The 26,967-nt window shown below is 41.4% G+C and overlaps 1 protein-coding gene across 1 annotated transcript; it reads left to right on the forward strand.

The window, feature by feature from the left end:
- The first annotated feature begins 877 nt into the window (after nt 1-877).
- LOC308701886 (uncharacterized protein) lies at nt 878-25,826 on the forward strand. The gene is made up of 3 exons (XM_081384358.1): nt 878-937; nt 1,721-1,961; nt 22,426-25,826. Exons 2-3 carry the CDS (start codon nt 1,913-1,915, stop codon nt 23,295-23,297), a joined length of 921 nt encoding a protein of 306 aa, XP_081240484.1. The 5' UTR covers nt 878-937; nt 1,721-1,912; the 3' UTR covers nt 23,298-25,826.
- The last annotated feature ends 1,141 nt before the right edge of the window (nt 25,827-26,967 follow it).

Consider the following 26,967-nt stretch of genomic DNA (forward strand, 5'->3'; position numbering starts at 1 on the left):
CAGCGTCGACCTGTGCCTTGTTAATAAAACATTCGTCACTGAAATGACCAGAACACAACCGCACTTGCTACACTCCGTTGCTGCCCCGGAAAAACAAACGGCATCCACTGTTCCTGTAACACTGGGTTCTTTAGAAAACTGAACACGGTAAGCTTTCCCTCACATCCAAAAGCACACTTTGTTGGAGACATTCTTGAACAAATCCTATGCAGCGCTGCCGATGATTTCCTGTTGAAGCGCGTTGATGTGCGCGGTCTCGCTCTCCTCTGGTCGACGTGTGCGCGGGCAAGCTTTTCCGGGAGAAATGCTCATATAAGGAGTTCCACTCTTATCTACGTCATTAGATCCACGATAAAAAAAAAAACAGCCGAAACTTGTACCAACCCGGAAGTAAGATTTTCGGCACAGAAATTCTCCGTTATTCGTCCAAAATATATATTTTTAACTTTGCCCATGTTTAGCATGAGAATCCATCTCTTTAACAGTTGAAAACAACGCTGAATACATGAAACACCATTGTACCCCCCCTTTAAATTAATGTGCTGCAATTTGTTCAAAAAGAGAGTCTGTAGTAGCCTACGTGTTTTAGCCATTGAATAAGCATATTTAGTTTTAAGTTTAAGTTTTGTTTTGAGGAAAGCTAATATATATATATATATATATATATATATATATATATATATATATATATATATATATATATATATATATATATTAAATACAGATAAGGGAAATCAAATTGTAATTAAAAAACATAAATGTACAACTAAAGGAATCAATTAATAAAGACATAAACTTTTCTTCCTCCCCCGGGCAACTCCCAGCGAATGGTATGTCCGGGCGGAACCAATAATGCTTCAGTTCTCTGTTCCTGCCCGGACTCTAATCCTCGTCACGCCAGGATGCGGCTGCAGCGGACCATCGCCGAAAATCACCGGTAAACTTTTTAAACTCAAAATAGAAACAAATATAAGAAACAGATACAAACTAACTAATTTGTGTGCACTTCAAATCAGTAAAGATGTATATAAAAATATGTTGTAAATGTAAACATATGCGAATGTAACAATAATGATTTAATGAATATTGTTTCGTGTGGCTATTATGATCTATCATTATACTGAAACAAATGAATGTGAATGACAAAAGAGAAAAGTTGAAATAAACGTTATTCTTAAATGAATACATGTCCTTCGTATAAATGTATAGTGTTCGTGTGGAAGCATGTGTGAGATGATGCATACACATTACCACTCGGGCCACTGTGTGTGTGTGTGTGTGTGTGTGTGTGTGTGTGTGTGTGTGTGTAAGTGTGTGTGCATTGTTCAAAAGTTTGAGGTCAGTATTTTTTTCTTGAAGGGAAGTGATATTAAAATGGTTTCTTAATGATTTCTGAAGGATCATGTGACACTGAAGACTGGAGTAATGATGCTGAAAATTCAGCTTTGATCACAGGAATAAATTACACTTTACAATGTAAAACAGAAGACTGTAATCACTTTTTTCAGTATTACTGTTTTTGATTGAATCCTTGAACTAAAGTAAAGTCACTACAATAAAAACTCTTACTCCTCCCAATAGTGCAGATTCATTTACATGTTTTTTTTTTTAAATAACCATTTATCTAGAATCATGCAGCTCTAATATACACACAACAGTAATGCTTGAATTAGTATTGAAATAAAGTCATTAACTAATCTTTTAAATGTATTTTTGTCAGATCTGTTCCTCCTCCTTCAATGAAGCTCCTCCTCCTTCAGTAAAGCCCCTCCTCCTTCAGTGAAGCTCCTCCCTCTGCAATTCACCAATAAATGCTGGAATATTCCCATCAGCTACAAGTGCAGACGAGCATCAAACCATCAGGAAGAGCTGAAATCTGCAAAGACAGAGTTTATTGAAGGACAGTGAGAACATGAGAGATCCAGAACACTGCAGAATGAAACACACTGAAGAACAAAGAGGTTGGTGTTTATTCCTGATTCTTCATTAGTGAGGCTGAAGAACATTAAGGTTATAAAGCAGTTCATCAGATTTAGTGTTTGTAGTAGAGAAAAAGAATTAGTATTAATTAGTAATAAATATTAAACATACAAAAATCAAACAATTTTCATAATGGTGTAAATTAAACAAAACCTGTTTATAATTTCTGATAAAGTTGTATGTAGGCATGTGACGGTATAAAATTTTCATGTTGCGACAATTGCTGAAACTTTTATCACGATATACAGTATTTTCTCGATACTGAAATGTTACAATTTTTTTATACTATAACAGGTTTAATAACTTTTTTTCTTATAACAAAAAGAACCCTGAACATATAAATATAATAAAGCAGTACACCAAAAATATAAAGTAAACAAATGCTTCAAACAGATTAAAGTACAAAAGAAATAGAAAGAACAATAGGTATCACTTTACAATAAGATCTTATTAATGTTAGTTAGTGCCTTAACATGAACAATGATCAATAGCTACATTTGTTACAGAAGTTATTATTCTTTATTAATGTTAGTTATAAAAATACAACTGATCGTAGTTAAATAGTAAGTTCATGTTAGTATTATTAAATGTTGAAATTAACATTAACTAAGGTTATTAAATGCTTTAGAAGTATTTAATTGCCAGTTTGTTAACTAATGAATTATTGTAAAGTGTTACTGAACAATAATAAAAAAATCATTTTTTTTGCAACATTTTCAATCAATATCTAGGACATGTTGTAGTCCAGATTAAAATATAAAAATATTTAAGTTTGATTAAGTCTTTAAGTATTAAAAGGGTTAGTTCATCCAAAAATTGTAATCCTGTAACGCGAGAATGAACCTCATTGGTTCTTGCAGAAGCTCAAACGTGCTGCGTAACACAGGAATGAACCTCATTGGTTCTTGCCGAAGCTCAAACGTGCTGCGTAACACGAGAATGAATCTCATTGGTTCTTGCTGAAGCTCAAACGTGCTGAGTAACACGAGAATGAACCTCATTGGTTCTTGCTGAAGCTCAAACGTGCTGCGTAACACGAGAATGAACCTCATTGGTTCTTGCTGAAACTCAAACGTGCTGCGTAACACGAGAATGAACCTCATTGGTTCTTGCTGAAGCTCAAACGTGATGCGTAACACGAGAATGAACCTCATTGGTTCTTGCAGAAGCTCAAACGTGCTGCGTAACACGAGAATGAACCTCATTGGTTCTTGCTGAAACTCAAACGTGCTGCGTAACACGAGAATGAACCTCATTGGTTCTTGCTGAAACTCAAACGTGCTGCGTAACACGAGAATGAACCTCATTGGTTCTTGCTGAAACTCAAACGTGCTGCGTAACACGAGAATGAACCTCATTGGTTCTTGCAGAAGCTCAAACGTGCTGCGTAACACGAGAATGAACCTCATTGGTTCTTGCTGAAGCTCAAACGTGCTGCGTAACACGAGAATGAACCTCATTGGTTCTTGCAGAAGCTCAAACGTGATGCGTAACACGAGAATGAACCTCATTGGTTCTTGCTGAAGCTCAAACGTGCTGCGTAACACGAGAATGAACCTCATTGGTTCTTGCTGAAACTCAAACGTGCTGCGTAACACGAGAATGAACCTCATTGGTTCTTGCTGAAACTCAAACGTGCTGCGTAACACGAGAATGAACCTCATTGGTTCTTGCTGAAACTCAAACGTGCTGCGTAACACGAGAATGAACCTCATTGGTTCTTGCAGAAGCTCAAACGTGCTGCGTAACACGAGAATGAACCTCATTGGTTCTTGCTGAAGCTCAAACGTGCTGCGTAACACGAGAATGAACCTCATTGGTTCTTGCAGAAGCTCAAACGTGATGCGTAACACGAGAATGAACCTCATTGGTTCTTGCAGAAGCTCAAACGTGCTGCGTAACACGAGAATGAATCTCATTGGTTCTTGCTGAAGCTCAAACGTGCTGAGTAACACGAGAATGAACCTCATTGGTTCTTGCTGAAGCTCAAACGTGCTGCGTAACACGAGAATGAATCTCATTGGTTCTTGCTGAAGCTCAAACGTGCTGCGTAACACGAGAATGAACCTCATTGGTTCTTGCTGAAGCTCAAACGTGCTGCGTAACACGAGAATGAATCTCATTGGTTCTTGCTGAAGCTCAAACGTGCTGCGTAACACGAGAATGAATCTCATTGGTTCTTGCTGAAGCTCAAACGTGCTGCGTAACACGAGAATGAATCTCATTGGTTCTTGCTGAAGCTCAAACGTGCTGCGTAACACGAGAATGAATCTCATTGGTTCTTGCTGAAGCTCAAACGTGCTGAGTAACACGAGAATGAACCTCATTGGTTCTTGCTGAAGCTCAAACGTGCTGCGTAACACGAGAATGAATCTCATTGGTTCTTGCTGAAGCTCAAACGTGCTGCGTAACACGAGAATGAACCTCATTGGTTCTTGCTGAAGCTCAAACGTGCTGCGTAACACGAGAATGAATCTCATTGGTTCTTGCTGAAGCTCAAACGTGCTGCGTAACACGAGAATGAACCTCACTGGTTCTTGCTGAAACTCAAACGTGCTGCGTAACACGAGAATGAACCTCATTGGTTCTTGCTGAAGCTCAAACGTGCTGCGTAACACGAGAATGAACCTCATTGGTTCTTGCTGAAGCTCAAACGTGCTGCGTAACACGAGAATGAACCTCATTGGTTCTTGCAGAAGCTCAAACGTGATGCGTAACACGAGAATGAACCTCATTGGTTCTTGCAGAAGCTCAAACGTGATGCGTAACACGAGAATGAACCTCATTGGTTCTTGCCGAAGCTCAAACGTGCTGCGTAACACGAGAATGAACCTCATTGGTTCTTGCAGAAGCTCAAACGTGATGCGTAACACGAGAATGAACCTCATTGGTTCTTGCAGAAGCTCAAACGTGATGCGTAACACGAGAATGAACCTCATTGGTTCTTGCAGAAGCTCAAACGTGATGCGTAACACAGGAATGAACCTCATTGGTTCTTGCTGAAGCTCAAACGTGCTGTGAAACACGAGAATGAACCTCATTGGTTCTTGCAGAAGCTCAAACGTGATGCGTAACACGAGAATGAACCTCATTGGTTCTTGCAGAAGCTCAAACGTGCTGCGAAACACAGGAATGAACCTCATTGGTTCTTGCAGAAGCTCAAACGTGCTGCGTAACACAGGAATGAACCTCATTGGTTCTTGCAGAAGCTCAAACGTGATGCGTAACACGAGAATGAACCTCATTGGTTCTTGCAGAAGCTCAAACGTGATGCGTAACACGAGAATGAACCTCATTGGTTCTTGCAGAAGCTCAAACGTGCTGCGTAACACGAGAATGAACCTCATTGGTTCTTGCAGAAGCTCAAACGTGCTGCGTAACACAGGAATGAACCTCATTGGTTCTTGCAGAAGCTCAAACGTGCTGCGTAACATGAGAATGAACCTCATTGGTTCTTGCAGAAGCTCAAACGTGATGCGTAACACGAGAATGAACCTCATTGGTTCTTGCAGAAGCTCAAACGTGATGCGTAACACGAGAATGAACCTCATTGGTTCTTGCAGAAGCTCAAACGTGATGCGTAACACAGGAATGAACCTCATTGGTTCTTGCTGAAGCTCAAACGTGCTGTGAAACACGAGAATGAACCTCATTGGTTCTTGCAGAAGCTCAAACGTGATGCGTAACACGAGAATGAACCTCATTGGTTCTTGCAGAAGCTCAAACGTGCTGCGAAACACAGGAATGAACCTCATTGGTTCTTGCAGAAGCTCAAACGTGATGCGTAACACGAGAATGAACCTCATTGGTTCTTGCTGAAGCTCAAACGTGATGCGTAACACGAGAATGAACCTCATTGGTTCTTGCAGAAGCTCAAACGTGATGCGTAACACGAGAATGAACCTCATTGGTTCTTGCAGAAGCTCAAACGTGATGCGTAACACGAGAATGAACCTCATTGGTTCTTGCAGAAGCTCAAACGTGCTGTGAAACACGAGAATGAACCTCATTGGTTCTTGCAGAAGCTCAAACGTGATGCGTAACACGAGAATGAACCTCATTGGTTCTTGCTGAAGCTCAAACGTGATGCGTAACACGAGAATGAACCTCATTGGTTCTTGCAGAAGCTCAAACGTGATGCGTAACACGAGAATGAACCTCATTGGTTCTTGCAGAAGCTCAAACGTGCTGCGTAACACGAGAATGAACCTCATTGGTTCTTGCTGAAGCTCAAACGTGCTGCGAAACACGAGAATGAACCTCATTGGTTCTTGCAGAAGCTCAAACGTGATGCGTAACACGAGAATGAACCTCATTGGTTCTTGCAGAAGCTCAAACGTGATGCGTAACACGAGAATGAACCTCATTGGTTCTTGCCGAAGCTCAAACGTGCTGCGTAACACGAGAATGAACCTCATTGGTTCTTGCAGAAGCTCAAACGTGATGCGTAACACGAGAATGAACCTCATTGGTTCTTGCAGAAGCTCAAACGTGATGCGTAACACGAGAATGAACCTCATTGGTTCTTGCAGAAGCTCAAACGTGATGCGTAACACAGGAATGAACCTCATTGGTTCTTGCTGAAGCTCAAACGTGCTGTGAAACACGAGAATGAACCTCATTGGTTCTTGCAGAAGCTCAAACGTGATGCGTAACACGAGAATGAACCTCATTGGTTCTTGCAGAAGCTCAAACGTGCTGCGAAACACAGGAATGAACCTCATTGGTTCTTGCAGAAGCTCAAACGTGCTGCGTAACACAGGAATGAACCTCATTGGTTCTTGCAGAAGCTCAAACGTGATGCGTAACACGAGAATGAACCTCATTGGTTCTTGCAGAAGCTCAAACGTGATGCGTAACACGAGAATGAACCTCATTGGTTCTTGCAGAAGCTCAAACGTGCTGCGTAACACGAGAATGAACCTCATTGGTTCTTGCAGAAGCTCAAACGTGCTGCGTAACACAGGAATGAACCTCATTGGTTCTTGCAGAAGCTCAAACGTGCTGCGTAACATGAGAATGAACCTCATTGGTTCTTGCAGAAGCTCAAACGTGATGCGTAACACGAGAATGAACCTCATTGGTTCTTGCAGAAGCTCAAACGTGATGCGTAACACGAGAATGAACCTCATTGGTTCTTGCAGAAGCTCAAACGTGATGCGTAACACAGGAATGAACCTCATTGGTTCTTGCTGAAGCTCAAACGTGCTGTGAAACACGAGAATGAACCTCATTGGTTCTTGCAGAAGCTCAAACGTGATGCGTAACACGAGAATGAACCTCATTGGTTCTTGCAGAAGCTCAAACGTGCTGCGAAACACAGGAATGAACCTCATTGGTTCTTGCAGAAGCTCAAACGTGATGCGTAACACGAGAATGAACCTCATTGGTTCTTGCAGAAGCTCAAACGTGATGCGTAACACGAGAATGAACCTCATTGGTTCTTGCAGAAGCTCAAACGTGCTGCGTAACACGAGAATGAACCTCATTGGTTCTTGCAGAAGCTCAAACGTGCTGCGTAACACAGGAATGAACCTCATTGGTTCTTGCAGAAGCTCAAACGTGCTGCGTAACATGAGAATGAACCTCATTGGTTCTTGCAGAAGCTCAAACGTGATGCGTAACACGAGAATGAACCTCATTGGTTCTTGCAGAAGCTCAAACGTGATGCGTAACACGAGAATGAACCTCATTGGTTCTTGCAGAAGCTCAAACGTGATGCGTAACACAGGAATGAACCTCATTGGTTCTTGCTGAAGCTCAAACGTGCTGTGAAACACGAGAATGAACCTCATTGGTTCTTGCAGAAGCTCAAACGTGATGCGTAACACGAGAATGAACCTCATTGGTTCTTGCAGAAGCTCAAACGTGCTGCGAAACACAGGAATGAACCTCATTGGTTCTTGCAGAAGCTCAAACGTGCTGCGTAACACAGGAATGAACCTCATTGGTTCTTGCAGAAGCTCAAACGTGATGCGTAACACGAGAATGAACCTCATTGGTTCTTGCAGAAGCTCAAACGTGATGCGTAACACGAGAATGAACCTCATTGGTTCTTGCAGAAGCTCAAACGTGCTGCGTAACACGAGAATGAACCTCATTGGTTCTTGCAGAAGCTCAAACGTGCTGCGTAACACAGGAATGAACCTCATTGGTTCTTGCAGAAGCTCAAACGTGCTGCGTAACATGAGAATGAACCTCATTGGTTCTTGCAGAAGCTCAAACGTGATGCGTAACACGAGAATGAACCTCATTGGTTCTTGCAGAAGCTCAAACGTGATGCGTAACACGAGAATGAACCTCATTGGTTCTTGCAGAAGCTCAAACGTGATGCGTAACACAGGAATGAACCTCATTGGTTCTTGCTGAAGCTCAAACGTGCTGTGAAACACGAGAATGAACCTCATTGGTTCTTGCAGAAGCTCAAACGTGATGCGTAACACGAGAATGAACCTCATTGGTTCTTGCAGAAGCTCAAACGTGCTGCGAAACACAGGAATGAACCTCATTGGTTCTTGCAGAAGCTCAAACGTGATGCGTAACACGAGAATGAACCTCATTGGTTCTTGCAGAAGCTCAAACGTGATGCGTAACACGAGAATGAACCTCATTGGTTCTTGCAGAAGCTCAAACGTGCTGCGTAACACGAGAATGAACCTCATTGGTTCTTGCAGAAGCTCAAACGTGATGCGTAACACGAGAATGAACCTCATTGGTTCTTGCAGAAGCTCAAACGTGCTGTGAAACACGAGAATGAACCTCATTGGTTCTTGCAGAAGCTCAAACGTGATGCGTAACACGAGAATGAACCTCATTGGTTCTTGCTGAAGCTCAAACGTGATGCGTAACACGAGAATGAACCTCATTGGTTCTTGCAGAAGCTCAAACGTGATGCGTAACACGAGAATGAACCTCATTGGTTCTTGCAGAAGCTCAAACGTGCTGCGTAACACGAGAATGAACCTCATTGGTTCTTGCTGAAGCTCAAACGTGCTGCGAAACACGAGAATGAACCTCATTGGTTCTTGCAGAAGCTCAAACGTGATGCGTAACACGAGAATGAACCTCATTGGTTCTTGCTGAAGCTCAAACGTGCTGCGTAACACGAGAATGAACCTCATTGGTTCTTGCTGAAACTCAAACGTGCTGCATAACACGAGAATGAACCTCATTGGTTCTTGCAGAAGCTCAAACGTGCTGCGAAACACAGGAATGAACCTCATTGGTTCTTGCAGAAGCTCAAACGTGCTGCGTAACACGAGAATGAACCTCATTGGTTCTTGCTGAAGCTCAAACGTGCTGCGTAACACGAGAATGAACCTCATTGGTTCTTGCTGAAACTCAAACGTGCTGCATAACACGAGAATGAACCTCATTGGTTCTTGCAGAAGCTCAAACGTGCTGCGTAACACGAGAATGAACCTCATTGGTTCTTGCTGAAGCTCAAACGTGCTGCGTAACACGAGAATGAACCTCATTGGTTCTTGCAGAAGCTCAAACGTGATGCGTAACACAGGAATGAACCTCATTGGTTCTTGCTGAAGCTCAAACGTGCTGTGAAACACGAGAATGAACCTCATTGGTTCTTGCAGAAGCTCAAACGTGATGCGTAACACGAGAATGAACCTCATTGGTTCTTGCAGAAGCTCAAACGTGCTGCGAAACACAGGAATGAACCTCATTGGTTCTTGCAGAAGCTCAAACGTGCTGCGTAACACGAGAATGAACCTCATTGGTTCTTGCTGAAGCTCAAACGTGCTGCGTAACACGAGAATGAACCTCATTGGTTCTTGCAGAAGCTCAAACGTGCTGCGAAACACAGGAATGAACCTCATTGGTTCTTGCAGAAGCTCAAACGTGCTGCGTAACACGAGAATGAACCTCATTGGTTCTTGCTGAAGCTCAAACGTGCTGCGTAACACGAGAATGAACCTCATTGGTTCTTGCTGAAACTCAAAACGTGCTGCATAACACGAGAATGAACCTCATTGGTTCTTGCAGAAGCTCAAACGTGCTGCGAAACACAGGAATGAACCTCATTGGTTCTTGCAGAAGCTCAAACGTGCTGCGTAACACGAGAATGAACCTCATTGGTTCTTGCTGAAGCTCAAACGTGATGCGTAACACGAGAATGAACCTCATTGGTTCTTGCAGAAGCTCAAACGTGCTGCGAAACACAGGAATGAACCTCATTGGTTCTTGCAGAAGCTCAAACGTGCTGCGTAACACGAGAATGAACCTCATTGGTTCTTGCTGAAGCTCAAACGTGCTGCGTAACACGAGAATGAACCTCATTGGTTCTTGCTGAAACTCAAACGTGCTGCATAACACGAGAATGAACCTCATTGGTTCTTGCAGAAGCTCAAACGTGCTGCGTAACACGAGAATGAACCTCATTGGTTCTTGCTGAAGCTCAAACGTGCTGCGTAACACGAGAATGAACCTCATTGGTTCTTGCAGAAGCTCAAACGTGATGCGTAACACAGGAATGAACCTCATTGGTTCTTGCTGAAGCTCAAACGTGCTGTGAAACACGAGAATGAACCTCATTGGTTCTTGCAGAAGCTCAAACGTGATGCGTAACACGAGAATGAACCTCATTGGTTCTTGCAGAAGCTCAAACGTGCTGCGTAACACGAGAATGAACCTCATTGGTTCTTGCCGAAGCTCAAACGTGCTGCGTAACACGAGAATGAACCTCATTGGTTCTTGCTGAAGCTCAAACGTGCTGCGTAACACGAGAATGAACCTCATTGGTTCTTGCAGAAGCTCAAACGTGATGCGTAACACAGGAATGAACCTCATTGGTTCTTGCTGAAGCTCAAACGTGCTGTGAAACACGAGAATGAACCTCATTGGTTCTTGCAGAAGCTCAAACGTGATGCGTAACACGAGAATGAACCTCATTGGTTCTTGCAGAAGCTCAAACGTGCTGCGTAACACGAGAATGAACCTCATTGGTTCTTGCTGAAGCTCAAACGTGCTGCGTAACACGAGAATGAACCTCATTGGTTCTTGCTGAAACTCAAACGTGCTGCATAACACGAGAATGAACCTCATTGGTTCTTGCAGAAGCTCAAACGTGCTGCGAAACACGAGAATGAACCTCATTGGTTCTTGCTGAATCTCAAACGTGCTGCGTAACACGAGAATGAACCTCATTGGTTCTTGCAGAAGCTCAAACGTGATGCGTAACACGAGAATGAACCTCATTGGTTCTTGCAGAAGCTCAGACGTGCTGCGTAACACGAGAATGAACCTCATTGGTTCTTGCTGAAACTCAAACGTGCTGCATAACACGAGAATGAACCTCATTGGTTCTTGCAGAAGCTCAAACGTGCTGCGTAACACAAGAATGAACCTCATTGGTTCTTGCAGAAGCTCAAACGTGATGCGTAACACAGGAATGAACCTCATTGGTTCTTGCAGAAGCTCAAACGTGCTGCGTAACACGAGAATGAACCTCATTGGTTCTTGCTGAATCTCAAACGTGCTGCGTAACACGAGAATGAACCTCATTGGTTCTTGCAGAAGCTCAAACGTGCTGCGTAACACGAGAATGAACCTCATTGGTTCTTGCAGAAGCTCAAACGTGATGCGTAACACGAGAATGAACCTCATTGGTTCTTGCAGAAGCTCAAACGTGATGCGTAACACGAGAATGAACCTCATTGGTTCTTGCAGAAGCTCAAACGTGATGCGTAACACAGGAATGAACCTCATTGGTTCTTGCTGAAGCTCAAACGTGCTGTGAAACACGAGAATGAACCTCATTGGTTCTTGCAGAAGCTCAAACGTGATGCGTAACACGAGAATGAACCTCATTGGTTCTTGCAGAAGCTCAAACGTGCTGCGAAACACAGGAATGAACCTCATTGGTTCTTGCAGAAGCTCAAACGTGATGTGTAACACGAGAATGAACCTCATTGGTTCTTGCAGAAGCTCAAACGTGATGCGTAACACGAGAATGAACCTCATTGGTTCTTGCAGAAGCTCAAACGTGATGCGTAACACGAGAATGAACCTCATTGGTTCTTGCAGAATCTCAAACGTGATGCGTAACACAGGAATGAACCTCATTGGTTCTTGCTGAAGCTCAAACGTGCTGTGAAACACGAGAATGAACCTCATTGGTTCTTGCAGAAGCTCAAACGTGATGCGTAACACGAGAATGAACCTCATTGGTTCTTGCAGAAGCTCAAACGTGATGCAAAACACGAGAATGAACCTCATTGGTTCTTGCAGAAGCTCAAACGTGATGCGTAACACGAGAATGAACCTCATTGGTTCTTGCTGAAGCTCAAACGTGCTGTGAAACACGAGAATGAACCTCATTGGTTCTTGCAGAAGCTCAAACGTGATGCGTAACACGAGAATGAACCTCATTGGTTCTTGCTGAAGCTCAAACGTGCTGCGTAACACGAGACTGAACCTCATTGGTTCTTGCAGAAGCTCAAACGTGATGCAAAACACAAGAATGAACCTCATTGGTTCTTGCAGAAGCTCAAACGTGATGCAAAACACGAGAATGAACCTCATTGGTTCTTGCTGAAGCTCAAACGTGCTGCGTAACACGAGAATGAACCTCATTGGTTCTTGCTGAAGCTCAAACGTGCTGAGTAACACGAGAATGAACCTCATTGGTTCTTGCAGAAGCTCAAACGTGATGCGTAACACGAGAATGAACCTCATTGGTTCTTGCTGAAGCTCAAACGTGCTGAGTAACACGAGAATGAACCTCATTGGTTCTTGCAGAAGCTCAAACGTGATGCGTAACACGAGAATGAACCTCATTGGTTCTTGCGGAAGCTCAAACGTGCTGCGTAACACGAGAATGAACCTCATTGGTTCTTGCTGAAGCTCAAACGTGCTGCGAAACACGAGAATGCACCTCATTGGTTCTTGCAGAAGCTCAAACGTGCTGCGTAACACGAGAATGAACCTCATTGGTTCTTGCTGAAGCTCAAACGTGCTGCGTAACACGAGAATGAACCTCATTGGTTCTTGCGGAAGCTCAAACGTGCTGCGTAACACGAGAATGAACCTCATTGGTTCTTGCTGAAGCTCAAACGTGCTGCGTAACACGAGAATGAACCTCATTGGTTCTTGCAGAAGCTCAAACGTGATGCGTAACACGAGAATGAACCTCATTGGTTCTTGCGGAAGCTCAAACGTGCTGCGTAACACGAGAATGAACCTCATTGGTTCTTGCGGAAGCTCAAACGTGCTGCGTAACACGAGAATGAACCTCATTGGTTCTTGCAGAAGCTCAAACGTGCTGCGTAACACGAGAATGAACCTCATTGGTTCTTGCGGAAGCTCAAACGTGCTGCGTAACACGAGAATGAACCTCATTGGTTCTTGCTGAAGCTCAAACGTGCTGAGTAACACGAGAATGAACCTCATTGGTTCTTGCAGAAGCTCAAACGTGATGCGTAACACGAGAATGAACCTCATTGGTTCTTGCGGAAGCTCAAACGTGCTGCGTAACACGAGAATGAACCTCATTGGTTCTTGCTGAAGCTCAAACGTGCTGCGTAACACGAGAATGAACCTCATTGGTTCTTGCTGAAGCTCAAACGTGATGCGTAACACGAGAATGAACCTCATTGGTTCTTGCAGAAGCTCAAACGTGATGCGTAACACGAGAATGAACCTCATTGGTTCTTGCGGAAGCTCAAACGTGCTGCGTAACACGAGAATGAATCTCATTGGTTCTTGCAGAAGCTCAAACGTGCTGCGTAACACGAGAATGAACCTCATTGGTTCTTGCTGAAGCTCAAACGTGCTGCGTAACACGAGAATGAACCTCATTGGTTCTTGCTGAAGCTCAAACGTGATGCGTAACACGAGAATGAACCTCATTGGTTCTTGCAGAAGCTCAAACGTGATGCGTAACACGAGAATGAACCTCATTGGTTCTTGCGGAAGCTCAAACGTGCTGCGTAACACGAGAATGAATCTCATTGGTTCTTGCGGAAGCTCAAACGTGCTGCGTAACACGAGAATGAACCTCATTGGTTCTTGCAGAAGCTCAAACGTGCTGCGTAACACGAGAATGAACCTCATTGGTTCTTGCTGAAGCTCAAACGTGCTGCGTAACACGAGAATGAACCTCATTGGTTCTTGCGGAAGCTCAAACGTGCTGCGTAACACGAGAATGAACCTCATTGGTTCTTGCTGAAGCTCAAACGTGCTGAGTAACACGAGAATGAACCTCATTGGTTCTTGCAGAAGCTCAAACGTGATGCGTAACACGAGAATGAACCTCATTGGTTCTTGCGGAAGCTCAAACGTGCTGCGAAACACGAGAATGAACCTCATTGGTTCTTGCTGAAGCTCAAACGTGCTGCGTAACACGAGAATGAACCTCATTGGTTCTTGCTGAAGCTCAAACGTGCTGCGAAACACGAGAATGAACCTCATTGGTTCTTGCAGAAGCTCAAACGTGCTGCGTAACACGAGAATGAACCTCATTGGTTCTTGAGAATGAACCTCATTGGTTCTTGCCGAAGCTCAAACGTGCTGCGTAACACGAGAATGAACCTCATTGGTTCTTGCAGAAGCTCAAACGTGCTGCGTAACACGAGAATGAACCTCATTGGTTCCTACAGAAGCTCAAACGTGCTGCGTAACACGAGAATGAACCTCATTGGTTCTTGCTGAAGCTCAAACGTGCTGCGTAACACGAGAATGAACCTCATTGGTTCTTGCAGCTGCGTAACACGAGAATGAACCTCATTGGTTCTTGCTGAAGCTCAAACGTGCTGCGTAACACGAGAATGAACCTCATTGGTTCTTGCTGAAGCTCAAACGTGCTGCGAAACACGAGAATGAACCTCATTGGTTCTTGCAGAAGCTCAAACGTGCTGCGTAACACGAGAATGAACCTCATTGGTTCTTGCTGAAGCTCAAACGTGCTGAGTAACACGAGAATGAACCTCATTGGTTCTTGCTGAAGCTCAAACGTGCTGCGTAACACAAGAATGAACCTCATTGGTTCTTGCTGAAGCTCAAACGTGCTGAGTAACACAAGAATGAACCTCATTGGTTCTTGCTGAAGCTCAAACGTGCTGCGTAACACGAGAATGAACCTCATTGGTTCTTGCTGAAGCTCAAACGTGCTGCGTAACACGAGAATGAACCTCATTGGTTCTTGCTGAAGCTCAAACGTGCTGCGTAACACGAGAATGAACCTCATTGGTTCTTGCTGAAGCTCAAACGTGCTGCGTAACACGAGAATGAACCTCATTGGTTCTTGCAGAAGCTCAAACGTGCTGAGTAACACGAGAATGAACCTCATTGGTTCTTGCAGAAGCTCAAACGTGCTGCGTAACACGAGAATGAACCTCATTGGTTCTTGCTGAAGCTCAAACGTGCTGCGTAACACGAGAATGAACCTCATTGGTTCTTGCTGAAGCTCAAACGTGCTGCGTAACACGAGAATGAACCTCATTGGTTCTTGCTGAAGCTCAAACGTGCTGCGTAACACGAGAATGAACCTCATTGGTTCTTGCTGAAGCTCAAACGTGCTGCGTAACACGAGAATGAACCTCATTGGTTCTTGCTGAAGCTCAAACGTGCTGCGTAACACGAGAATGAACCTCATTGGTTCTTGCTGAAGCTCAAACGTGCTGAGTAACACGAGAATGAACCGCATTGGTTCTTGCAGAAGCTGAAACTCAAATCCGATCCGGCACCTCATTTGGGGGATCCACCTGTCACCTGGGTGGAAGTAATAGTGAAGCGAGGATTTAAGTGCAGGAATGGAGGGTCTTTAATAATAAAAATGAAACAAAAACTCCTCGTTGGGGAAAACAGGACAGGCATCAAGATACAACCGAACTATGTCAGGAAACAGGAACACAAGGATACATAGATGACGAACCAGCACAGGACTGCAAACAGGGAGAATAAATAGGGAAGCAAATAAAAGAGGGCAACGAGGGAAGGCAGGTGGGGTAAATTAATCAGTAATCAGTAACAAGATGGGAGGGGCTAGACAATCGACAGGAGAGCACATGGCACAAAGAAACACATGACAAGCCATGTGCTCACAACATACAGGACTATACCACAAGCACATGACAAACCGGAGGGTTGTTCCATAAAACAAGATTAGAATACAAGCCAGGCTTATTTTGGTTATTCAGACTTATTGTTGGTGGATTCTGTTTCATAAAGAAAACTTAAAATAGTTCAAACTCAGTTACCCTGGCAACTTATGCTGGGAAACTTGCCTGGTCCAGGGCAGGCTAACTGTCAGGCTAAGCCTCAGCTGTTACACAGATCCTCTAACACGGACCAATAGGAACACGATGACTGACACTCTCTCATACCATTATTGGACTTTATTAACCACTATTAGTAGGGGTGCAACGGATCAAAAAACTCACGGTTCGGATCGTTTCTCGGATCAGAGTCACGGATCGGATCATTTTTCGGATCAGCAAAAAAAAAAAAAAATTTTTTATTAACACTTTTAAATTATTAAATTAAAATATATAAAATCAACTTAAAGTGCGCAAGGCATAATATCTTATTTTTAACATAATTAATGAAAAACAGCTTAAAGTGCAACATAAAAAGGCATATGGACTTCCTTTAAACATGGACCAATGCTTGATGTGTTTCCACTGTCATATAGGGCTGTCAAAATTGCTCAAAAATGACGTTCGAATATTCCCTCTAAAAAACACACATATTCGAACATCTGGTTGCGCATTTTGTCAATGACGCGCATTACGTCAATAACAGGACAAATTAATACAAAGAGACATATCTACTTGTATAGGTAGTTTATTTAAGTTTAAACATATTTGACAACGTATTACCTACACAAAAACAAATAAATCAACTAATGGCCAAGAAAGACAGCAGACCTCACTCTTGCTCGCTCACTCACTCGCACTCGTAGGCACTCTTTCTCTCTCTCGCCCTCGTGCTGCGTTCACACCAATCGCGAATAGAGCGTATGGCGCGAGTAATTTCAATGTTAAGTCAATGTAAAGATGCGTTTATGTGCATCTGGAGATCTTGGGGCGCGAATAAGACGTCACGTTCTCTGCGGTTCATAACGGTTTAAATGAACAACAAATATAAGCAAATGGAGTGCTTTTATTTTCATAAATCAATCCACGGATCACGTGTGTGCCGAACCGAAGATATTGATCCGAACGGATCACAGATCAATGATGATCCTTTGCAACACTAACTATTAGTCCAAAAATAAATACACAGTATACAGAAAATCAACTTAAACAAGGCTACAATGAGATTAGATAGACAGACAGACAGACAGACAGACAGACAGACTACAGGTTTTCTTTTTTTACTGGCTGAATGTTTTGTGCCCAAGATTGAATTAGATTGTTTTAAAGATTTATGAATACATTTCTCTCTGGTTTTGTTTGGCAGCTGTAGTACATGTTTATGATTATTAGAAGAACATTAGAACACATCTAATAAAAAGCTTTTTAAAGCAGAAGTTAAAATCACAAAATTAAAAATAAATGATTACAAAAGCACAGAGATGAATCTGAGCTTAGTAATTGGCAGTATATTAGCCTACATTTGATTTACCCCATTACAATAGTCCCTTTACAGTTATTGCTATCATAAAAATACACTTGTAGGTTTAAAATTCTAAATAAGGCACATCTAATGTCCAAATAACAAATATTTTAGCATATATATATATATATTGTACTTTATTGAGTCTTTCAATTCAAACACATTTAACACAATTATACAAATGGACAGTTCCTTTAAAGACATCATATTTTCCCCCAATAAATATTCCTTATTTTTCCTTCTACTTTTTTTCTTTTGTGATAATACCCACCAACACATAGCCTAAAAAACACATAATTAGAACAATAACCAAAAAGTACATAGTTAGACACTTTTACATATGATTTAAGGGGAAAAAGACAAAAAACAATAAATAAATATTAATAAAAATGTAACATTCACACATTTATATCAAACTCTTATAATGACACATAATTCCTAATAGTTATTCAAGTAATATTATTTAAATATTAAATATTCAATATTAAATAAGTAAATAAATAAAATAAATAACTATAAATAAAAGGGAGGGTTATATAAAAATGTAGTTAATGTAGGCTAATATAGATTTATTTATTTTATGGAATATTCTTTGATTTTAGAGTTGCACATATCTTTTCAAAATGTATACATGTGCTCTTAATTTCATGTTATCCTCTCCATAGTGTACTTTAGAAACTAAATCTACTCATTTAAAACTGGGGATTCTTGCTTTCTCCAAAAAAGTATTGCATTAAAAGCTGTAATTCTCAGCATTCTAAATAAGTATACGTCATCTTTATTAAGTAGCATAGGTCCTATACCCAAAACTATATTTTGTATCTTTATATATTTAATTTCTTTAAAAAAAATCTTCCCTGAATTAGGCTACTTCTGTTCAATTTTTTTGATTAGAAGTATAAAATATATGAGTGTAATGAGCTAGAAGTTCACTGAAACTTATCCAACATCCTAAAGATAAATTATTATAATTAGAAGATATTTCTGGTGTTATAAAATATCGCATATAAATTTTCCAAGCAAAATGTATATTTTAGTCAGAATTATTGCGCTCCTATTTGGCGCGCATGCGTGCAGCAGCGCTTGTTCAATATGAAGATTAGCAGCAAAATGGATATATTTGCATGACTTTCTAACATTTACAGATGGAGAATATAACTGTAAAATGTAAGTTTTGCACTGAGGGGGAAAAAAAACACATCACAAATGCATAAAACAGCACAAAATATACGCTGTTTGATGGTGGATCGATTTGATCCATGATCGACCTCTAGGGCTGCTTAAGAAACGCGTGCACACGCAATTATCTAGACTAGATAAACCTGGATCAAATTAGTGAGATTGCGTGAACTTCAATTACCTTTTATGGAACCACTTTAGCCCCAACTTATTTGTTAGGCTCATTCAAGTCCGGTTTTGGAGTTTAATCCCCGCTTTTCTAAGCGTCTTTTATGGAACAGCCCTCGGGAGTGTCAGAGCTCTGTCACCAAACCAAGATATAAACTAGATAGAAGTGACAGAACCCTGACACCACCATCTCAAACACTGAAAGATGTTTTTGTTATGACCTATGTTCAGGAAAATTAAGTATAATGATAATTATATAAATAACTTGCTATTTTCATGTTAAATGTATAAAAAAAAATCTATTAAGTGGAAGAAATGTCTCTACAAAGTGCACTATATGTCATGTTTTGGAGTTCATCCATTGGATATTAGACTGCTATTCGTGTTTCGTGTTTCTTATATAATAGGCTATATAAACTTAGATGCACTTCTGTTATTTGTGAAGCGGTTTTCTGCACCTTATCCGTGGCATAATTGGCTTATTTTGACTGTTGGGGTAATGTAAGTTGCAAGATAATGAGGTCGCATAATACGCATCTTTAATGGTTCTCTGAAAAACTTTACGATATGTTTTGGTTATTGCCAGAAGACGTGAACAAAATCATTTGATCATTTAGCCTATTATACAACATAAACTGTGATGTAAACATATTTACAGAAGAAACTCCTAGTGATATTTTTAGGAATGTAAGATGTGCATTTATAAAGTGTGTCTGAATAATTAATTCATAATTGGAATAATCGGACAAATTCTGAAACATTGATAAAATCATAAAATGTAAAATCATTCTGAAATTTGGTGTTCTAAAATTCCAAAGCCAGATAGTTGAGTCGAATCTGTCGAATACAAACTTAAACTGTTGAAGAGTAATCTTTTTGACACTTTATAAATCTTAGATTTGCCCTGCAAATTCATAATGATGGATGAACGCATATAGTGCTCCAGGTGACATGCTATGCTGTCATTCCCAGAAATTAGGGGTCAAGCACCGAATGTGCGTAGGCACCTATTGTATCTGTTGGCGTACCAAAAATAATTCTTCTTTTTCTTCTGACTGGGCTTCTATGGCAGCCCACAGAACCGCTTGCGGGAAAGTTGTGCAATTTGGCACAGTGATAGAGGACAGTCTGAACAGTCACCATAGCAAATTTGGAGTCTCCAAACCAATTCCTCTAGTGCCACCAACTGTCCAAAGTTGCACACGTTTATGCTAATAACTTTTGGACCATAACTTTTGTCATATTGTCATAAAGTTGGTCTTGTTAGATTCAGGGTAACATGCCGAGTCGACTGATATCCAAAAATCCAGCCATTTTGGCTGTTGGCCATTTTGAATTTTGTGCTAAAATGCTGTATTTTAAGAACGCATGAATGGATTGTTACAAAACTTGGTATGGGTCATCAGCACGATGTCCTGAAGGAGCCTGAGAAGTTTCGAAACAGCGCCACCTAGTGGTGATTTTCCCCCCCTAATGCTTATAACTTTGGGTGTGGTCGACTTGTATTCACGAGAGTCATCTCATTAGACTCCTAAATCCTTGCCGAGTTCAACGATACCAAACATGCTAGGTTTCGTCTTACGATTTATGTAGCATTGTGATTTATCGCTTAAAAAACATTTGCCGATATCTTCGAAACCGCTAGTCCGATTGAGACGAATCCACCGTCAGAAGTTTGGAAACATAGGTCGATAGTTAAATGCCAATGCCCAAATGCTTAAAGCTACACTGTGTAGGATTTACTCCCATCTAGCGGTGAAATTGTATATGACTACCAACTAAATATGTGGTCTCAAACTCAATTCCTGGAGGGCCACAGCTCTGCACAGTTTAGCTCCAACCAGCTCCAACTCACACCTTCAAGGAAGTTTCTAGTAATCCTGAAGACCTTGATTAGCTGGATCAGGTGTGTTTGATTAGGGTTGGAGCAAAACTGTGCAGAGCTGTGGCCCTCCAGGAATTTAGTTTGAGATCACTAGCCCCTCCCAGTCCGAAGGTGTCATGTGTCAGTCATTTTTTACATGTTTTTTCATATAAATGTCTATAACTCCGAAGCGAATTGAGATATTTTCACCAAAATTTACACACATATGAATGAGCTCACGCTGAGGACACATAAAAAAATGGTGGGACTGAGCCTCTTAGTGGCGCTATAATAGAACAAAACATGAAATTCCCATTGACTTCAATACAGTTTTGTGAAATAAAATGCTATACTAAACAAATGCATTGGTGTAATATTACAAAACTCAGAATGTGCCATCAACACCATCCCCTGAAGGTACTCAAAATATTAGAGACAGCACCACCTAGTGGTCAAAAGTTATAACAAAATTTCCAAAAGGGCTAATAACTTTTGAATAAATCTGGCTATTGTCTACTTTATTTGGCCGATATTCCTGTCCGCCATCTTGATTTTCCTTCAAAACCTACTTTTTCTAACTCCTCCTAGACCGTTTGTCCGATTTTCTCGATCGAATCGAATCGTATCATCTCCAGACTATGCCGACTAAAAGTTATGGATTTCGTGTCGATAAACTAAACCGTTTTCGTATAGCGCAGCAGCAAAGTTGAGGCATGATGCCGAAAGGACTATTCAGGCTTTATCCCAAACTTTGTATGTGTCATTTTCACTTCACTCTGACCACATCACATCAGTTTTGTAACTGCGCCACCTTTTGGTCGAAAGTGATAATCAATTAAATCATATTTTTAATTACTGTTTATATGATTTTTCAGCCATTTCGCCTCAAATCCTCTATAAATGTCTTTAATTGCTCATTGTTGTTGGTCTGAAACTTTCAGCCATGTCTTGTCATATTATTCTGCTTGGCCCTGATAATTGCTGCTTGCAACTATATTTGGACATGTTTTTATCATGTTTTGACTGTTAATATCTTATTAATATTAAAGTCATTGGTAGAAATCCCGGGAAGTGATGATTTTGTTCTTTTACATAGAACGAGAAGAGATGGAAATGATATATATATCGTATATATAAATACATATAGCCCGTGCACAAATGACTATGGCTAGAGTTTAAACTTTCAAATTCCCTATGAATGTCAAGGCCAAAGTTAGTCTAGTTGTATTTCATAATAAAAAGTTATTTATCTTGTAACTTTGGTAACAGGGTTGATGAATGTAGTCAACACTACAAATGATTGAGATTATTTTCCCATCATACTCTAGAAAGAGTTCAAATGATGTCACTTCCTGTTTGTCACCATTTGTTCGCCAAAAATGTACAATGGCTAATTACTTGTTCATATTACAACGTTTTTATTAACGTTGTAATATGAACAAGTAATTAGCCATTGTACATTTTTAATTAGAATTTTAATTTTTAATTAGTAATTAGCCATTGTACAAAATAAATGTAATATTTCTCTGAGAGACTGTCAGAACTGTATTACTGTTGTATAGTTTTAAAATGTTAATATTATGTTAGATAATTGTGCAGTTGATCTAATATATGTAATAGTCCTTGCTACAGAAACATGATACTTTTAACTATCATTTCAGACGTGATGCTGGAGAATGAGGAGAGTGAAGAGGAGGAGAAACATCATCATGTCAAAACTGGAGCTAAAACTCGCTCACAGACTGAAAGTATTTCTTTACTGAAAAGAAGAGACAAGAAATGTTTCACTTGCCGTCAGTGCGGAAAGAGTTTCACACACAAACAGAGTCTCAAGGTTCACATGAGGATCCACACTGGAGAGAAACCGTGCACATGTGATCAGTGTGGGAATAGTTTTAGAGATAAAGGACACCTTCAGAAACACATGAGGATTCACACTGGAGAGAAACCGTTCACATGTGATCAGTGTGAGAAGAGTTTTACACAAGAAGGAACCCTTAAGTCTCACATGATCATTCACACTGGAGAGAAACTGCATGAATGTGATCAATGTGGCCAAACGTTTTTGTGGGCTTCAAACCTGAAGAGACACATGACAGTTCATTCACAGGAGAAACCACATTCATGTTCTTTGTGTGGAAAGAGTTTTTCACGTCTGCAGAATTTACAAGTTCATCAGAAAATACACACTGGTGTAAGAAATCATATGTGCTTTGAGTGTGAGAAGACTTTTAGTAAAGCTGAACATTTAAAACTGCACCAGAGGATCCACACTGGAGAGAAACCTTACAAGTGTTCACACTGCGACAAGAGATTCAGTAACTCAGGATCCCGGAAAAAGCACCAGAGGATCCACACTGGAGAGAAACCTTACAAGTGTTCACACTGCGACAAGGGATTCAGTGAGTCAGGATCCCTGAAGACACACGAGAGGATCCACACTGGAGAGAAGCCGTATCACTGCACTGCATGTGGGAAGAGCTTCACTCATTCATCTAATCTACACAGACATACAAAAACTCACATTAAGTAGCTTATCTTCAGTTCCAGCACTTTCAAGTGCGATGCCACCTCTCTTTCCTATTAGTTTGACTTAAAGAGCATCATGCAGGTTAGAAGACCCAACAAGTCAATGTATAGAAAAATAATGTAGGAACTAGATTTTCTTTTAAAAAAACTTATAAATGCGCTACAGTGGCTTCTGGAGTCGTTTTTGTGAGAAAATTTTACTTCCGCATCTGAAAATGGGCGTGACGTAGCACGAGGGAGAGCGGTCGATTTAAACAACAGGGAAAAATGGATCGCAATGACATTTCGGACGCTGAGGAAATTGTTGACAGACCACAGCCATACATTTATGAGTCTGCTAGGCTGCCAAGAGAGCAGGGACAGGCCAGGATCAATGTTAGACAGAACATATTGGAACTTACAATAACAGAAACTAAGCTTTGATCAGGCGTTTGTCATGCTCATTAATATCCGCCCAGACTAACGTTACGTGATATAACTTAGTGGTTTCTCATCGAGAGACAGAGATATTTATTCATGATACATGTTTTGTTCCATAGGTGCTTGTGTGGGAAATGCGAGGCAATGTTTACAGCTGAGGAAAGTCAGTGTTGCAGGGAGGTGGATGCATACTGGGCCTTAGTGGAAAATGCCAAACTTCCATGGTTGCAGTTAGTGTTACTACAGTAAAGCCATGGTGAATGTTGCTGATCTGTGGACACTGGATAGTTCGTTCATTCATTGCACAATGTTTATTCCAGGTTTCCACGTCAGCGCTGTTTGATCCGTTAATAACGGAGAAATGTGGATATTTCTCACTAGATCTCGCAGCGATGTTATTACTTCAGTGGCGAATTCAAATGCTTTATTTACTGGATCTCGCAGTTACAGTGTTGCTTGATCAGGCTCGCGCTGCACTGGTCCAAACTGATAAACGGTCCACACAAACACTATAACGAGTAGCTCAGTTTCGTTCCGCTTACATTGCGTTTGCCAGTTGATGTTGGTGCACGAAAGATAGTACCGGCCTTTTTCTTGTTAGGAAACCGGTGGACTCGATGTCCTGACAGGCTGGAGTTTTTGCAAGCTCCACAAACACAAAAATGTACCATGACGATGATAAATTGAAATACAAAAACTACTGAAAACACACTGACTCACGACCGCTCTTACTGAATACCAGCCTACACTGCACTGAGCTGCGGCAGAGCACAGCACACATATCTCCCTCTTGTGACGTAAAATTACGCGATGTTGAAAAAAAGCGGTTTGTACGAGCAGTCAAAGAAACGCTCACTTTATCTACTAAATTGGTGTCATTATGTCGTTTTAAAACATTTTAAATCCTGCATTATCTTTTCATATGGTATTTTCATACACGGTTATATATTCATTCAGATTTTTTTTTTACCTGCAAGATGCTCTTTAACCAGCCACAACCACGGCTGTATCCAGTTATGAATTCACCGAGGTCCAGACTTCAGTATATTTCTGAGGTGTATATAATAAAGGTTGTGAAATAATTCTGTAATATAGTATTAACTCTACTTTAGTGCTGCAAGGATATTGCATATTCATATCAACTCGAAGATGCAGTTCCTTCCCAAAGAGCAATATCGCATATATCAGTTTGCTTAATATAATTTATGTTTAAAGTGTTTTTTCTTTATATTTTTTACTAACTGTTCTTGCTCAGGAAGCTGAAGAAGAGGCTGATTGAGATGCTTTATTATCTAGATTAAGAGGTTCCTCTGGTGCGAAAGCCTCTAATGTCACACCTAAAGTATGATGTGGGAAGCTGTAATCTGCTGATTGGTCAGTTTAAATGTCTCGCATTTGGTTTCAATCACATGTTCAAAAGGATTAAAGAAGATTGTGAGGCTTTGTCTACAGCTGGTGTTAAGATGCGTTTTGGTCAATTGGATCACAAGTATACAAGGGCCCATTCCTGTTTACTCCTGGTTTTTCTCTTTTGTCCACTTTCAACCACTTCTGTCCAGATTTGTTTGAGGGGAGAAAATGAATTATTTTATGCAGCCATTTGTCGATAAATGCATTCAGCTGGAGCAGGAATGTCTAACAGTAATGCACAAAGCTTGAATGTTCGTGTGTTTAATCTTGTCTGTGTGTTGCTCACTGCAGTGTCCAAATTATAAAACAATTTAATGGGGAGCATGGATGTCACTGGTGTTATAAGAAGGGAGAACTTGTTGCCAAGGGGAATGGTTCCACTAAGTGACTTAATTTTAACTGTTTATTGAACTGTTGTATGAAATCAATGTCACATTTTCAATCTTGATGGTATTCGGGAAACAGCACTCGGCGTGTGAGGTTGCTTAACTGTATCATATGTTAAATATATAAAAACTCCACATTTTGAATTTTTATAGGCAGTGTGTTGTTCACTGAGTTTCTTTGTGCGAGCTGCGCTCATTTGTTCAGATTTCTCCTCGAGAGGCTGCGAACCTCAACAGCACAACATTGTTACCGTCAGTAATACATTTATTATCCGACCACTATCGATCACAACTTACAATAAATGTAACAAAATCAGAACTCTCTCGTTTAGTGATTCCTTAGTTAGTTAGTTTTGGTGTTGTCATTGACGTTTTAATCAGGCTACTTGTCAGGTCGGGCAAGTAAAATTCTCTTTTACTTGTTCCTTCAAAAGATCCACTTGTCCCGGACAAGCGTTAATGTCGAGCCCTGGGTAAAGGTATAAGTGCTGATAGTGATAAAGGTCTGGGCCCATATTTATCAAGCCTCTGAGAATTACTCACAAGAACACTGCTAAGAATTAACTGAAGAGTAAAACATTGTGCAATTCGTGTGTCTGCTAACTAAAATACAGTCTTCATGAATTGGTTTCTCTTCACATACAAAACGGTAAGATGTTAGCGAACTACTTTGTTGTTATTAGGAAATCAAACTATATTTAGATTCATATAGACAAAATACCCCTCCTTGAACTGCTACCTTACCGTGGTGGAGGGGTTTAAGGACCCTAGGAGCTATGTTGTCTGGGGGTATATGGGTCGTGTCATTTGCTCAAATCTCCCAAGGCAAACAGGTCCTAGGTGACGGGTCAGACTAAGAGCGGTTCAGAAACCCCTTATGAAGAAGTTAGATCAAAGGACCGTGACGTCGCCCGGCATGGCACAGCCTGGAGCCAGGCCCGGGGTTGGGGCTTGTATGCGAACACCTGGTTGCCGGGCCTCCCCCCACGGGGTCCGGCCGGGCTCAGCCCGAAAGAGCGACGTGGGGCCGCCCTTCCGCAGGCTCACCACCTACACGAGGGACCGTAAGGGGTCGGTGCGTAGTGGATCGGGCGGTGGTCGAAGGCGGGGGCCTCGACAACCTGATCCCTGGACGCGGAATCTAGATCTAGGGACGTGGAACGTTACCTCTCTGGCAGGGAAGGAGCCTGAGATTGTGCGGGAGGATGAGAGGTACCGACTAGAGATAGTCGGGATCACCTCCATGCACGGCTTGGGCTCTGAAACTACACTCCTCGAGAGAGGATGGACTCTTCACCACTCTGGAGTTGCCCATGGTGAGAGGCAGCGGGCTGGTGTGGGTTTGCTTATAGCCCCCAGCTCAGCCGCCATGTGTTGGAGTTCACCCCGGTAAACGAGAGGGTCGTTTCCCTGCGTCTTTGGGTCGGGGATAGGTCTCTCACTGTCGTGTGTGCCTAT

This window comes from Scardinius erythrophthalmus (assembly GCF_964197995.2).
Source record: "Scardinius erythrophthalmus genome assembly, chromosome: 14".
Lineage (NCBI taxonomy): Eukaryota > Metazoa > Chordata > Actinopteri > Cypriniformes > Leuciscidae > Scardinius > Scardinius erythrophthalmus.

What these genes read in the sequence shown, in the direction of transcription:
- LOC308701886 (XM_081384358.1), top strand. Translation starts at nt 1,913, where the DNA reads ATGAGAGATCCAGAACACTGCAGAATGAAACACACTGAAGAACAAAGA. An exon ending in ACACACTGAAGAACAAAGAG is followed by an intron (nt 1,962 to 22,425) that starts GTTGGTGTTTAT and finishes CTATCATTTCAG; the next exon opens with ACGTGATGCTGGAGAATGAG.